Source organism: Mus musculus, chromosome 1, assembly GCF_000001635.26.
Source record: "Mus musculus strain C57BL/6J chromosome 1, GRCm38.p6 C57BL/6J".
NCBI classification, from domain to species: Eukaryota; Metazoa; Chordata; class Mammalia; order Rodentia; family Muridae; genus Mus; species Mus musculus.
This window is the reverse complement of record NC_000067.6, coordinates 59,336,021-59,350,314: the sequence shown is the minus strand read 5'-3', so window position 1 is coordinate 59,350,314 and position 14,294 is coordinate 59,336,021. Positions and strand designations below refer to the sequence as shown.

The window sequence follows — 14,294 nt, the reverse complement described above, 5'->3', positions numbered from 1 at the left end:
GTCAGAGGTAGAGATCCATGAGAAAGTCACAAAGAACAGGGGACCACCACAGGAGTGACACTGGTGCGCACACATGGAGGATAGCCCAGGGGTTTCCACCAAGAGACAGGGCCAAGCTGTGCTTGCCAACACTATTGTTGGGAGCCGCCCCCACATTCGCCGTCACAAGATGGCGCTGACATCCTGTGTTCTAAGTGGTAAACAAATAATCTGCGCATGTGCCAAGAGTAATTTTCCACTACATGTACTCTGCCTTTACTCGGCCATGGGCTGCAGCCAATCAGGGAGTGATGCGTCCTAGGCGAAGGATAATTCTCCTTAAAAGGGGACGGGGTTTCCGCCATTCTCTCTCTTACTTGCGCTCTCTTACTCTGCGCTCTTGCTCTGCGCTCTGGCGCGCTGGCGCGCTGGCGCTCTGGCTCCTAAAGATGTAAGCGGGGGGCTTTCGTTTTTGGGGCTTGGGGCTTGCGCTCCTGGCTCCTGAAGATGTAAGCAATAAAGTTTTGCCGCAGAAGATTCTGGTTTGTTGTGTTCTTCCTGGCCGGTTGTGAGAATGCGTTTAAGAGTTGGTGCCGAAACCCGGGAAGAAAAACTCGGGACGGGAGTTAACCATCACCGGCGCAAGGAAGATCCCTCATTCCGGAACCAGAACTGCGGGTCATGGTAATGAAGGTTCCCGTAAAGCAGACTGTTGAGAAGGATTCAACTGCGTGAATTCAGAACTCTTCAGCTGGGGAATGGCGGTAATAAAGTGTTCCCGTAAAACAGACTGTTGAGAAGGATTCAACTGCATGAATTCAGAACTTTTCAGCTGGGGAACAGGAGTACCAGTGAGTACAGCTTTACAAGGTAAGTCTGGTCTTAAACTTTCTAAGGAAAGTCAAGACAGTCTATCAGAAGTAAAGTGGAAAATAGCTTTACAAGGTATGTTTGGCCTTGAACTTTTTCTAGTGTTAGGAGCCCTTTTGTTCCTTTTCACATGTTATCAAATGATTAAGATAGGGCTGAAAATTCTAGATAAAATTCAGGACAATCTATCAGAAGTAAAGCGGGGAGAGAGAATAGGAGCAAAGAGAAAATATGGTACACAAAATAAGTATACAGGCCTTTCCACGGGTCTTGAACCTGAGGAAAAGTTTAGGTCAGGTAAGAATACCTGGGGAGAGATTGGAAGGAAGGAGAAGGAAAAAGAAAAGAAAAAAGATCAATCAGCGGAGGTTTCTAGGAGAAGGAGCCTATACTCATCACTAGGTGAGCTCAAGGAGCCAGTTTTTAATAGTTCTGAATCAGATGAAAAGGCTATTAGGGCCTGGAAGGCGCTCTCCCGAGCAGGTGAAGCCACTGGACAATTAACAAAGATCGTCCAGGGACCTTAAGAGTCCTTCTCAGATTTTGTGGCCAGAGAGACAGAGGCAGGCTCTTGCAGCCTACAAGGTCTTATTGTCCACCCTGGAGTTGTAGATCAGGATTGTAAAGGGGAACTTCAGGTTCTCTGTTCTTGTCCTCAAGTTGTCTTTTCTATATCACAAGGGGACAAAATAGCTCAACTAATAATTTTGCCAAGCCTACATGGCTGTTTTTTCTTCCTCTGGTATTCCTAGAGCTGCAAGAGGGATTGGTTCTACTGAAAATGATTCTGATTACTTAATAATGCCTTTAGATTGTTGTCAAATTTTATCTACTCATGTAGGGGTAAACCCTCGTGGCGTCAGGCCATTACAGGTCTGGCAAATGGGTGTCACGCATATTTCCTCCTTTGAGAGAAATCAATATTTACATGTTTAGATAAGAAGAGATCACCTCCATACCTTAAATGATTTTCAAAAGCTGTTGGGAGATATTAATTGGCTCAGACCTTTTTTAAAGATTCCTTCCGCTGAGTTAAGGCCTTTGTTTGGTATTTTAGAAGGAGATCCTCATATCTCCTCCCCTAGGGCTCTTACTCTAGCTGCTAACCAGGCCTTACAAAAAGTGGAAAAAGCCTTACAGAATGCACAATTACAACGTATTGAGGATTCGCAGCCTTTCAGTTTGTGTGTCTTTAAGACAGCACAATTGCCAACCGCAGTTTTGTGGCAGAATGGGCCATTGTTGTGGATCCATCCAAACGTATCCCCAGCTAAAATAATAGATTGGTATCCTGATGCAATTGCACAGCTTGCCCTTAAAGGCCTAAAAGCAGCAATCACCCACTTTGGGCGAAGTCCATATCTTTTAATTGTACCTTATACCGCTGCACAGGTTCAAACCTTGGCAGCCACATCTAATGATTGGGCAGTTTTAGTTACCTCCTTTTCAGGACAAATAGATAACCATTATCCAAAACATCCAATTTTACAGTTTGCCCAAAATCAATCTGTTGTGTTTCCACAAATAACAGTAAGAAACCCACTTAAAAATGGGATTGTGGTATATACTGATGGATCAAAAACTGGCATAGGTGCCTATGTGGCTGATGGTAAAGTGGTATCCAAACAATATAATGAAAATTCACCTCAAGTGGTAGAATGTTTAGTGGTTTTAGAAGTTTTAAAAACCTTTTTAGAACCCCTTAATATTGTGTCAGATTCCTGCTATGTGGTTAATGCAGTAAATCTTTTAGAAGTGGCTGGAGTGATTAAGCCTTCCAGTAGAGTTGCCAATATTTTTCAGCAGATACAATTAGTTTTGTTATCTAGAAGATTTCCTGTTTATATTACTCATGTTAGAGCCCATTCAGGCCTACCTGGCCCCATGGCTCTGGGAAATGATTTGGCAGATAAGGCCACTAAAGTGGTGGCTGCTGCCCTATCATCCCCGGTAGAGGCTGCAAGAAATTTTCATAACAATTTTCATGTGACGGCTGAAACATTACGCAGTCGTTTCTCCTTGACAAGAAAAAAAAGCCCGTGACATTGTTACTCAATGTCAAAGCTGCTGTGAGTTCTTGCCAGTTCCTCATGTGGGAATTAACCCACACGGTATTCGACCTCTACAGGTCTGGCAAATGGATGTTACACATGTTTCTTCCTTTGGAAAACTTCAATATCTCCATGTGTCCATTGACACATGTTCTGGCATCATGTTTGCTTCTCCGTTAACCGGAGAAAAAGGCCTCACATGTGATTCAACATTGTCTTGAGGCATGGAGTGCTTGGGGGAAACCCAAACTCCTTAAGACTGATAATGGACCAGCTTATACATCTCAAAAATTCCAGCAGTTCTGCCGTCAGATGGACGTAACCCACCTGACTGGACTTCCATACAACCCTCAAGGACAGGGTATTGTTGAGCATGCGCATCGCACCCTCAAAGCCTATCTTATAAAACAGAAGAGGGGAATTGAGGAGACTCTACCCCGAGTACCAAGAGTGTCTGTGTCTATGGCACTCTTTACACTCAATTTTTTAAATATTGATGTTCATGGCCATACTGCGGCTGAACGTCATTGTTCAGAGCCAGATAGGCCCAATGAGATGGTTAAATGGAAAAATGTCCTTGATAATAAATGGTATGGCCCGGATCCTATTTTGATAAGATCCAGGGGAGCTATCTGTGTTTTCCCACAGAATGAAGACAACCCATTTTGGATACCAGAAAGACTCACCCGAAAAATCCAGACTGACCAAGGGAATACTGATGTCCCTCGTCTTGGTGATGTCCAGGGCGTCAATAATAAAGAGAGAGCAGCGTTGGGGGATAATGTCGACATTTCCACTCCTAATGACGGTGATGTATAATGCTCAAGTATTCCCCTGCTTTTTACCACTAACTAGGAACTGGGTTTGGCCTTGATTCAGACAGCCTTGGCTCTGTCTGGACAGGTCCAGACGACTGACACCATTAACACTTTGTCAGCCTCAGTGACTACAGTCATAGATAAACAGGCCTCAGCTAATGTCAAGATACAGGGAGGTCTCATGCTGGTTAATCAACTCATAGATCTTGTCCAGAAACAACTAGATGTATTATGGCAAATAGCTCAGCTGGGATGTGAACAAAAGTTTCCGGGATTGTGTGTTACTTCCATTTAGTATGAGAAATTTACTAGGGCAGCTAATTTGTCAAAAAGTCTTTTTCAGTATATGTTACAGAATTGGACGGCTGAATTTGAACAGATCCTTCGGGAATTGAGACTTCAGGTCAACTCCACGCGCTTGGACCTGTCCCTGACCAAAGGATTACCCAATTGGATCTCCTCAGCATTTCCCTTCTTTAAAGAATGGGTGGGATTGATATTATTTGGAGATACACTTTGCTGTGGATTAGTGTTGCTTCTTTGGTTGGTCTGTAAGCTTAAGGCCCAAACTAGGAGAGACAAGGTGGTTATTGCCCAGGCACTTGCAGCTCTAGAACATGGTGCTTCCCCTGATATATCTATGCTTAGGCAATAGGTCGCTGGCCACTCAGCTCTTGCATCCCACGAGGCTAGACTCATTGCACAGGATAGAGTGAGTGTGCTTCAGCAGCCCGAGAGAGTTGCACGGCTAAGCACTGCAGTAGAAGGGCTCTGCGGCATATATGAGCCTATTCTAGGGAGACATGTCATCTTTCAAGAAGGTTGAGTGTCCAAGTGTCCTTCTCTCCAGGCAAAACGACACGGGAGCAGGTCAGGGTTGCTCTGGGTAAAAGCCTGTGAGCCTAAGAGCTAATCCTGTACATGGCTCCTTTACCTGCACACTGGGGATTTGACCTCTATCTCCACTCTCATTAATATGGGTGGCCTATTGCTCTTATTAAAAGGAAAGGGGGAGATGTTGGGAGCCGCCCCCACATTCGCCGTCACAAGATGGCGCTGACATCCTGTGTTCTAAGTGGTAAACAAATAATCTGCGCATGTGCCAAGAGTAATTTTCCACTACATGTACTCTGCCTTTACTCGGCCATGGGCTGCAGCCAATCAGGGAGTGATGCGTCCTAGGCGAAGGATAATTCTCCTTAAAAGGGGACGGGGTTTCCGCCATTCTCTCTCTTACTTGCGCTCTCTTACTCTGCGCTCTTGCTCTGCGCTCTGGCGCTCTGGCGCGCTGGCGCTCTGGCTCCTAAAGATGATGTAAGCGGGGGGGCTTTCGTTTTTGGGGCTTGGGGCTTGCGCTCCTGGCTCCTGAAGATGTAAGCAATAAAGTTTTGCCGCAGAAGATTCTGGTTTGTTGTGTTCTTCCTGGCCGGTCGTGAGAACGCGTTTAAGACACTATCAGCTTGTGGCCCTATGAGAGAATAGTCCTTATGATTTGGAATCTGGCCAGGGTCACCTAAAGGCCTGGCTGGCTCTGCACCTGGTTTCACTTTAAACCCAGATTGCTGTCCCTTCTACTCATGGCAGAGGCTCAGTAGAGGAAGTACTCCTGAGACACTTGGGTGTGTCTGCACTTGGCTTTGGGGAGTGTTCCGCCAGCCTTCTGTGCATGCAAGCAGAAGCTAGCTGTGCATGAATACCTTTTAGGGTACGATGGTTCTGGGAAAATCTACCATCATACCGTTTGCTCCTTGAGACTGACTGAGAAGAGAATTCACCACTAATATGACAAATCATCCTGACTTAGCAAGAAATGTCACTTCAACACTGAATATCTTGCACCCCAGGAAACCTTGCAGCCTTTGGGAAAAGTGGGTCTGTTGGTCAACTTTCGCCCTGATGTGTCTTTCCAGCTGACATAGAGGCCTGCCCGGCTAAGAAAAACGATGTCACCAGAGTTTTTTATTCCACCAGTATTGGTGGAAATCTTCAAGCTGTTATTCAGGGGGCCACCACAGCTCCATGGGTGGGAGAAGTGGTCATAGCATCCTCATCTCTTCTCCAGCTTAGGAAGTAGGGTTCCAAAGGAGGCTGCCCTCGGAGTGGGGAGAAAGTCCTAGATCCCAGACAAAGGCAGACCCTGTTCCCTTCTGCAAGCAGCAATCGATCAATCAATCGATCAATTGCCTGTGGTTCTGGGCCTGCTCACCTTCAGAGATGTAGGTAACCTCACCTTTTCTTTTCACCAACATTTGTTAACCCCGACTAGGTGGTGTCTCTTCCTGTAGGAAGCCGAAAGGTCACACATTTCTGGCTTTAGCTTCACTCCCGAAACTGCAAACAGAGACTCCTCTGTAGGGAGGAAAAGAGAAGAGCATCTATATAGTATTTCCTGAACTCTTCAATAGTACACATGTTTTGTCTGCCTGTTGTAACATCTGATACCCAAAGAGATGTTGAAATAGGCAAACTGACTATACTGACTTGGGGTATGTTACTGCATCTGTAATAGTTGTCAAGTGCACCCTATTTAACTCAGTTCAGTGCACACTTGCCAAGCACTAGCAGATGAAACTGGGGAAGGGTCTGGCACCCACGGGGAAGAGTTAGAGAGGTGTGCCAAGGAGTGTAGACTGTACTCCCACCAGGTCAGGCAGAGAGCAGCATGTGGGCTAGATATCCTGAGGAAGGTTCAAAACTTTGTCATATACCCTCGTCTCTAAACATAGTCTAAAGAAACTCTAAGGCATGGCTTTCATAAAATAAAAAAAATTTTTTTTGTTTGAAATATCTTTATGTAGTCCCTTCATCCTTACATCCTTACACAGATGTTCTTTGACTTACCATGGGGATATATCCTGGTAAGCCACTGTAAATCCTTGGGTTCAATCCCCAGCATAAAAGAAATACAATAAATATCATAAATCAAAGTGCTCTTTTAATTTATTTTTTATTTCACGTGTGCGGGTATTTTGCCTATATGTATGTCTGTGCACTGTGCATGTAGGGCCTGTGGAGGTCAATGGGGCATTAGGTCCCCTGAGATGAGGTACAGATGTGCTATGGTGTGGGTGCTGGGAATGGAACCTAGGAACTGGTCCTCAGAAAAAACAGCTCTTGCTTTTAATCACTGAGACATCTCTCCAGCTCCATCAAAAATGTATTTAATAGGGCTGGAGAGATGGCTTAGCAGTTAAAAGCACTGGTCGTTCTCTCAGAAGTCTTGACTTCAATTCTCAGCACCCACATGGTGGCTCACAATGGGCTATAACTGTAGTCCCACAGGATCTGATACCCTCTTCTGGTGTGCAGATACACATGCAGACAAAATACCCAAAATAAACAAATGCAAAAATACATTTACTAAGACCCTATCTTAAAACAACAATAGCAAACATTTAACATACCTAACATATGGAATGTCAGAGTTTAGCAATGCTGGACACTGCAGAATGCCGGTTCTTTCTGCCTTGTGACTGTGCTACTGGGAACATGTAACAATCTGCCACAACCCAGTGTGGAGAGAGTGGATTGCTAGACCCCAAAGTGACCAAAACTTGGAATAAAGACATCTCATGGGTCCTGGATCCAGAGCTACTGTGTCTCTATATTATACCTAATGTGGTACACACGGTGTAAATAGTTACACAGCATCTTAAAGAAAATAACAACAAGAGAAAATTGGCCTATGTTAGGTACTTTCTATGTTAGGACACACTTTCCCCTGAATATGTGGGGTTGTCTGAATCTGACACTGACAGGTATAGTCATGGAACCCATAGGCATGGAAGGCCCATTTAATGATTTCTCCTGAATGCATATGGCTTTCACCCCATTATAATGTATAAATGACTCTTAAAGAAAAGCATTGCCCTTCAGGGGAAGTCTGTATCTGATTGGGTGGGCTCCCTGGTAGTTTGCAGTCCCACAGGCACCTGTGTAATAACATAACCGCTGTCTCTGTGGGCACTCAGTGAGCTGATGGGCCAAGTCCTTCCAAAGTTAGCGTTCAGTTAGGGGACTCATCTGCACGAGAGGGGAAGAACAAAACTTCCCAGCAGATTGCTGTGAGCTAAACACAATCGAATGTGTGTATGAGACGCCTTCCATAGTTCCTGACACGAAGTAGGCACTGAACAATTGCCGTTGCTGGGGCATGAGCAGGGCAGGTCAGGAGCCCAGGTCACCAAGCATGTGCACAGAACTTGCTCTCAGCATCCTTGCACGCAGGCCCTGCTTTTCCAGGCCCATGGTCTGAGTAGCTCATAATTTATCAGAGACAGCGCTTCTATGCTTGGCATACCAAAGGCATAACATGTTGTAATGATGCTGTGTGCTTGAAGCTGTTCACACCCAAGGGGAAAGAAGAAGCCTTCACTGCTGGCTCTGCCTTGCTTGGTCTGTATCAATGCTGTGGGAAACCTGCAGTTCTGACATCTTTGGTTTAAAATAATAGATTTGCTAGGTTGGAATGGGGAAGAGGATTAATGTTTGCTGATCCAAATAAGACATTTTTCACAGGGTTGCTATAATATTCCCTTTTGTACTCTCTCCTCCAGCTTACACCACAGCATAAACAGCTAAACAGTAAGATAGACATTGCGTACACTTAGCAGACTCTTTGTCAACTCAAATCTGGGCTGATTTAGGAGTTTGTCTCCAGGAGAAATCCTGCCTCGGAGACAGTGGCATGAAAAGCTCGGGTTACCCTGGGGCTCCCTTGCCCCTCAAAAGCAGGGATAGGAATGGAGTGGAAGAGGAGAAGAAAGGGAGGGGGAGAGGGAGGGGGGAGGGGAAGAAGGAGAGGAGGGAAGAGGGGGAGGGGAAGAGGAAGAGGAAAGGAGAGGGAGAAGAGGGAGAGGGAGGAAGAGGGGGACAGAGAAAGTAAAGAGAGAGGAGAGGAGAGGAGAGGAGAGGAGAGGAGAGGAGAGGAGAGGAGAGGAGAGGAGAGGAGAGGAGAGGAGAGGAGAGGAGAGGGGAGGGAGAGAGGCTGAGAGAGAGAGAGAGACTAATCAAAAGGATTCAAGTTGGCTGTGGATTGCCAGACTCTCCTTCCTAAGTCACAGTAAAAGAAAATGTAAAAGCGGGGAAGAAAAAGATAGGAAGGAAAGGAGAGAAGCTAGGAGGCGGCAGACGGCTCTCCCTCAGTGATCTCAGCCAGGCAAGCCCTTCCACTCCGGTGACTGCTCATTAGCTTAGTGAATCTGACAGCGTAATTACCACGGTGGCTTTGCGCTTAGAATAAATAAATACGAAAGTGGGTGCTTAAAAGTTTTTTGAGAAGGGGAATTCAGTCATCTAGACTGTCGGTAAGACAAGTTTATTTAAAACTTTTAGATTCTTATGTATTTAGATCATTTCAGAGGAGATAATGAGATAGTTGTCTCTCAGCCTAATTGAGTTCCTGGGCTCCTGGCAGCTGGCTGTCACCCCTTTCAAACCTTGCTTTGACTCTCTTCCTTAGAAATCCGATCCCAGTGTCTCCGTTTACTCTCCCTGCACTGATAACCTGGGGAAGCCCTGCGTACTGAAGTGCAGAAAGTGACTTCATGGGATTGGGGTGCTGAGTCACCAGCACAGGAAACCAAATCTCCCTCAGCCTGCCTGGCTACAGGAGAGAGCGGGAGTCGCAAGGAGTCTGGGGATTAATCTAGCCTTGAAGAGTTTCTTTGCTGTTTCCCTGGTCATGTGATTTCCTGCTGTCCTTGCACATCATCAATTCATCAGCTACGGCTGCTTACTGTGTTCGATTACTCAGAACACACACTTCTGCATGAGAAGGCCAACTTCTTGGCTCATGTGGAGATATGGCAGCTTCATATCGTCAAATCCCAAGGGATCTCAGGGTACCTTACACTGAAGGTGCTAACTAACACAAGAGTGCACTTACAGCTCAGACCAGGGGCACAGGACACAGTCATCTCCCATGGAAGCAGATGGTCTTGTCTTTTAAAGGTAATTAGTACCTATTTGTCTTTCCTCTCTACCTCGCCTGTCTCCTAGAACCACACTTATGCGAAACCTCATATTTAGTGAGCCAAGGGTTTCATAAATGTTCAGTTCATTCTGGGTTAGAAGAAACTAGTGTTAACCCATTGTGCAGATGGGGAAAATCAAGGCTTATGAAGGCCAGAGGTGCATCTGGAGTCTGGGAAAGAAAAAAAAAAAAAGAACAAGAAAACATAGGCCTTTAATTCTCAGTCCAGAGTTCAGAACTCTTAAACAATTTTTGCTTTAATCCATTCTTAAAAACCAAAAAATATGTCATCACCAGCATTACAGAAAATTCTGAAAAGGAGGGAAAATGATCCGCAGTATTCTAGAACGTGTTTATTCTCTACATTAACTTTCAGTTCTGTTCACATGCAAATAACCTTTCATAAGTACATTATAATATGCCATTTTATATTCTCAATTTTGTTTTTGGATTTTGAGTCAATGTCTTACTGTATATTTATGGATGGCCTGAAATTTGCTATATAGACCAGGCTGGCCTTGAACTCACAGAGAACCACCTGTAGCTGCCTTCTGAGTGCTAAGCTAAAGGCATTTGCTGGCTTTTCTCTTTTCCTTCCTCTTCCTCTCTCCTTTCTTCTCTCTCTCCTCTCCTCTCCTCTCCTCTCCTCTCCTCTCCTCTCCTCTCCTCTCCTTTCCTTTCCATTTTGGAAGATGGCATTGCTATGTGACCCAGGCTGCCTCTCAGATCCTGGGATTAAGGTCATGTGCTGCCCTTGGGCCTACTTTTCTGGTGTATGTAGCTTATGGCCTTATGTGCTTAATTGTTTCCAGTGCACCTCACACTCCTGTGAGCAGCTGCAAATGGTACACAGCACTGTGTGCCCAGGCAACACATTAATATTTATCCAATCCATTCTCCAGGGCTCAGTAATTAAATTATTTTTTACTTTGTAATGTTCAAACCACTATGTGTGTGTGTGTGTGTGTGTGTGTGTGTGTGTGTGTATCACATTTGTATACATCTAGGTTTTGTTTTGCTTTGTTCAGTTTCTTTAGTCAGCGTTCCTCTATAAAACCCTGGCTGTCCTGGAACTAACACACTCTCTCTCTCTCTCTCTCGACCAGGCTAGCCTAGACTGCAGAGATCTGCCTGCCTCTACTCCCTGAGTACTCTCAACAAAGGCGTGCACCACCATGGCCTGGTTTGTTTGGTTATTTTTAAGCTTGCTCAACTGTTTAGCTAGGTAATTTCAGGGATAAATAGATCTTGATTAAAAAATATGAGCAAATCTGTGTAGCTCCTTTTACCTAAGGTTGGTTGAATCTGATATTGATGGAAGGCACTGTCCCTGACCCACACTTCTGTCAGCAGAAATGCTTAGATTGGCTCCTCACCTGCACTGGGAGTTGTTGGGTTAAAAGAAAAGAAACCTGGGCTGGTGAGATGGCTCAGCGAGTAAGAGCACCCGACTGCTCTTCTGAAGGTCCTGAGTACAAGTCCCAGCAACCACATGGTGGCTCACAACCATCCTTAAGGAGATCTGACTGGTGTGTCTGAAGATAGCTGCAGTGTACTTACATATAATAAATAAGTAAATATTTTTTTTAAAGAAAGGAAAAGAAACCTTAGCAGTTACTCGGTTTTATTTAGACCTCACCTTCACAAACTGTCTCCCATGTGATGTATGCAACTTTGCTTTGTTTCCTCTTGAATAAAATTGCTATTTTATGCCTTGCTCCCATTTTCATTTGATTCTTGTTTTTCTTGCAGAATGGTTACAGAGTGAAACAAGAACAGTGACTGCCATGGAGTAAGAACTCTTAAGATCCAAGGGTGCTGCGGACAGCATCATGAAGAGTGAGAGCAGCAGACACTGGGCCCTCACAGCACAGGGGAAAAGGCGCTGGGACAGGGTGTGGATTTCCATAGCATAAGACATTGAGGTGTCACCTAGTCCACCTGGGGAAGGCGGAACCTTTCCCAGAAAGGCTTTACAAAAGCAGCAACAAGCTGGGACTAGGGGTGAACCATGACTCTAAACCAGTCTAGCTACAATGTTCTTGGTAATGGAATGAATTTTGGGGAGAGTGGGCTGGAGCCTCGTGTGAGTGAGCCTTGGCTCCTCCACTTCCAATTGGGTGACTCCACTATCAACCCCAATTTCTATTTCCTCTTTTTTTGTTTGTTTGTTTTTTTGAGACAGGATTTTCTCTGTATAGCCCTGGCTGTCCTGGAACTCACTCTGTAGACCAAGCTGGCCTCAGACTCAGAAATCTGCCTGCCTCTGCCTCCCTAGTGCTGGGATTAAAGGTATGTACCACCACTGCCGGGTCCTATTTCCTTTTTGTTTGAGACAGTCTTCTTAGGTAGGCTAGGCTAGCCTAGCCTCACCCTTGCCAGCATTCAGCTCTCTTCTACCATGTGGGGCGTCAGGCCTGACAGTAAGTGCCTTATCCACGGAACCATCTCATTGGCCCTCAGTTTGCTTCTTAATTGATGGCTTTTAAAATATTGCTTAATAAAAAATTTAAAAAGTGGAAAAAGGGGCCTGGCAAAATAGTTCAGTCTATAAAGCACTTGCTGTGTAAGCCTTAGGACCCAAGTTTGATCCCCAGAACCCACATAAAAAGTCAGGCATTAAGCCAGCCAGTACGCGCCTTTAATCCCAGCACTCGGGAGGGAAGCAGGTGGATCTTTGGGTAGTCAAGGTGGGAAGATGACTCACAAGTTTGAGGCGAGCCTGGTTTACTTAGTAAGTTTCAAGCCAGCCAAAGTAGCAAGACTCTGTCTCAGGAAACACACACACACACACACACACACACACACACACACACACACAGGGCAGTGGCAGACAAGTCTCTCTTCTTTCTTCCTCACATCCAGACTTTGAAACTTGGCCTTAATTAAACATTGAGTAAACTGGATACAAAAACAATGCACAGGCTCAGTGGGTAAGAGAACTTACTGCTCTTCCAGAGGATGCTGTAATTTCAATCCCAGAGGATCCAATGCCCTCCTCCACCTGTGTGAACACCAGGCACACACATGGTTCACATACGTGCACACTGGCAAGACATTCATACACATAGAATAAATATTTTTTTAAAAAGCAATAAACATGGGGAAGGGAGTAGGAGGAGAATATAGAGGAGAAACTGTAGTGGGGATGTAATATTAAGTATAAAATTTAAAAAAAAAACAATAGAAATATTTCTACCTTTAGTTGGAGCAAATTCATTGAGAGAATGAAACGGAATCCCAGTGATAGATATCAGTGATAATGATATCTGTCATTGCATTTCTAATCTATGCAAGAATCCAAGTCCAAAAATAAATAAATAAATAAATAAATAAATAAATAAATAACAAACAGAAGTAGCTTGAAACCATACAGGAGCACACAGGGCACTTCCTCAGGCATGCTTCGTGGAAGTTTAAGTCACTGTGAGAACATATGTTTGAAGAGAGAGAACGCTGTGTTGTGTCAGCTTCAAGATCTTGCCACTGTTCCTCGAAGATGGCAGCTCTAGAGTGACACTGAAGGACACTAAGGAACATGCAGCACCAGGGACAGAGCAAAGAGAACATGCCTAGCATGTACTAAGCCCTGGTTCCACCCCCAGCACCTCAGGAACTGCGAATGGTAGACCTGCCTATGATTCCGAAACAAGAGGAGCAGAAGGTCAGTTATGAGGACAGGTCAAGGCCAGCCTGGGGTACATATAACCGTGTCCCCCCTGCCTGCCCCTCCTAGAAAAGTGTAGGACATCTCTTTCCTTAGATTCTCGTTTGGTCCTAACCATGCAAGAACATCAGCTTCATTTTAGAATCTTAGGGTGTGTGTATGTGTTGTGCGTACCCACATGTCTACAGGAGCCAGTGAAAGATGCCCAGTGCTCCATCAATCAATCTCTTTCCACCTTAGTTTTTAAGGCAGGGTCTCTCACTGAAGCTGAAGTTTGGCAAGGCTATCTGTCCCAAATGCTGAGGTTACAGGCCATGCCTCACTTTTTTCTTTCTTTATTTTTTTTCTTTTTTGTTTGTTTGTTTTCAAGACAAGTTTGCATTGTCCTGGAACTCACTCTGTAAACCAAGGTGGCTTCAAACTCAGAGACCATTCCCCCTCTGCCTCCTGAGTTCTGGCATTAAAGGTGTGTGCCATCATACCTGGCCCATGCCCCACTTTACATGAGAGCTGAAGATTTGAACTCAGGCCCTCATGCTTATAGTGAAAACACTCTTGCCCACTGAGCCAACTCCCCAGCCCACCATTCAAGATCCATTCACATTCTCCTGGCCCACTACAGTGGCGTTAATCTCTGCATATGTTGTCAACTGGGTCACATCCCTGCCTTATCCATTGCCTTAGGACTGTATGCTCTTGGAGGATAACATCCATGCCTAAATCTTTGTTCTGTTCTCAGCATCACACTTACCAGTAAATGATGAATAAATGGAAACATAATTTGCCCACTATGTTAGGACACTATGCTGGGTCCTGAGTTTTAGAGATAAAAATAAGAAGAATGTTATAATACCACAATAAGACCCAATGAATGACTAAGTGAGAGAAGCAGAACTTATATTTGATATGTATATGGTGGGATAATTAAAGAAATT

General features: G+C 44.8%; 1 protein-coding gene across 6 annotated transcripts in view, besides 1 other annotated feature; it reads right to left on the bottom strand.

Moving 5' to 3' along the window:
- Nucleotides 1-14,294, bottom strand: part of Cdk15 (cyclin-dependent kinase 15) — a 95,637-nt gene that overhangs the window by 2,183 nt on the left and 79,160 nt on the right. For all 6 annotated transcript variants that reach the window (XR_373255.4, XM_006496049.4, XM_006496048.4 and 3 more), the window contains one exon: nt 5,949-6,067. Coding sequence is in view for 5 of the 6 variants with exons in the window: in XM_006496049.4 (XP_006496112.1) it covers nt 5,958-6,067 (110 nt within the window). In the remaining variant the exon portion in view is untranslated. The remainder of the gene's footprint in view (nt 1-5,948; nt 6,068-14,294) is intronic.
- Nucleotides 8,269-9,453: an enhancer, noted in NCBI's record as "VISTA enhancer mm489". NCBI's record gives its function as "enhancer in: midbrain (mesencephalon)[8/9] | branchial arch[5/9] | eye[5/9]" and the evidence as "EXISTENCE:transgenic organism evidence [ECO:0001131][PMID:17130149]".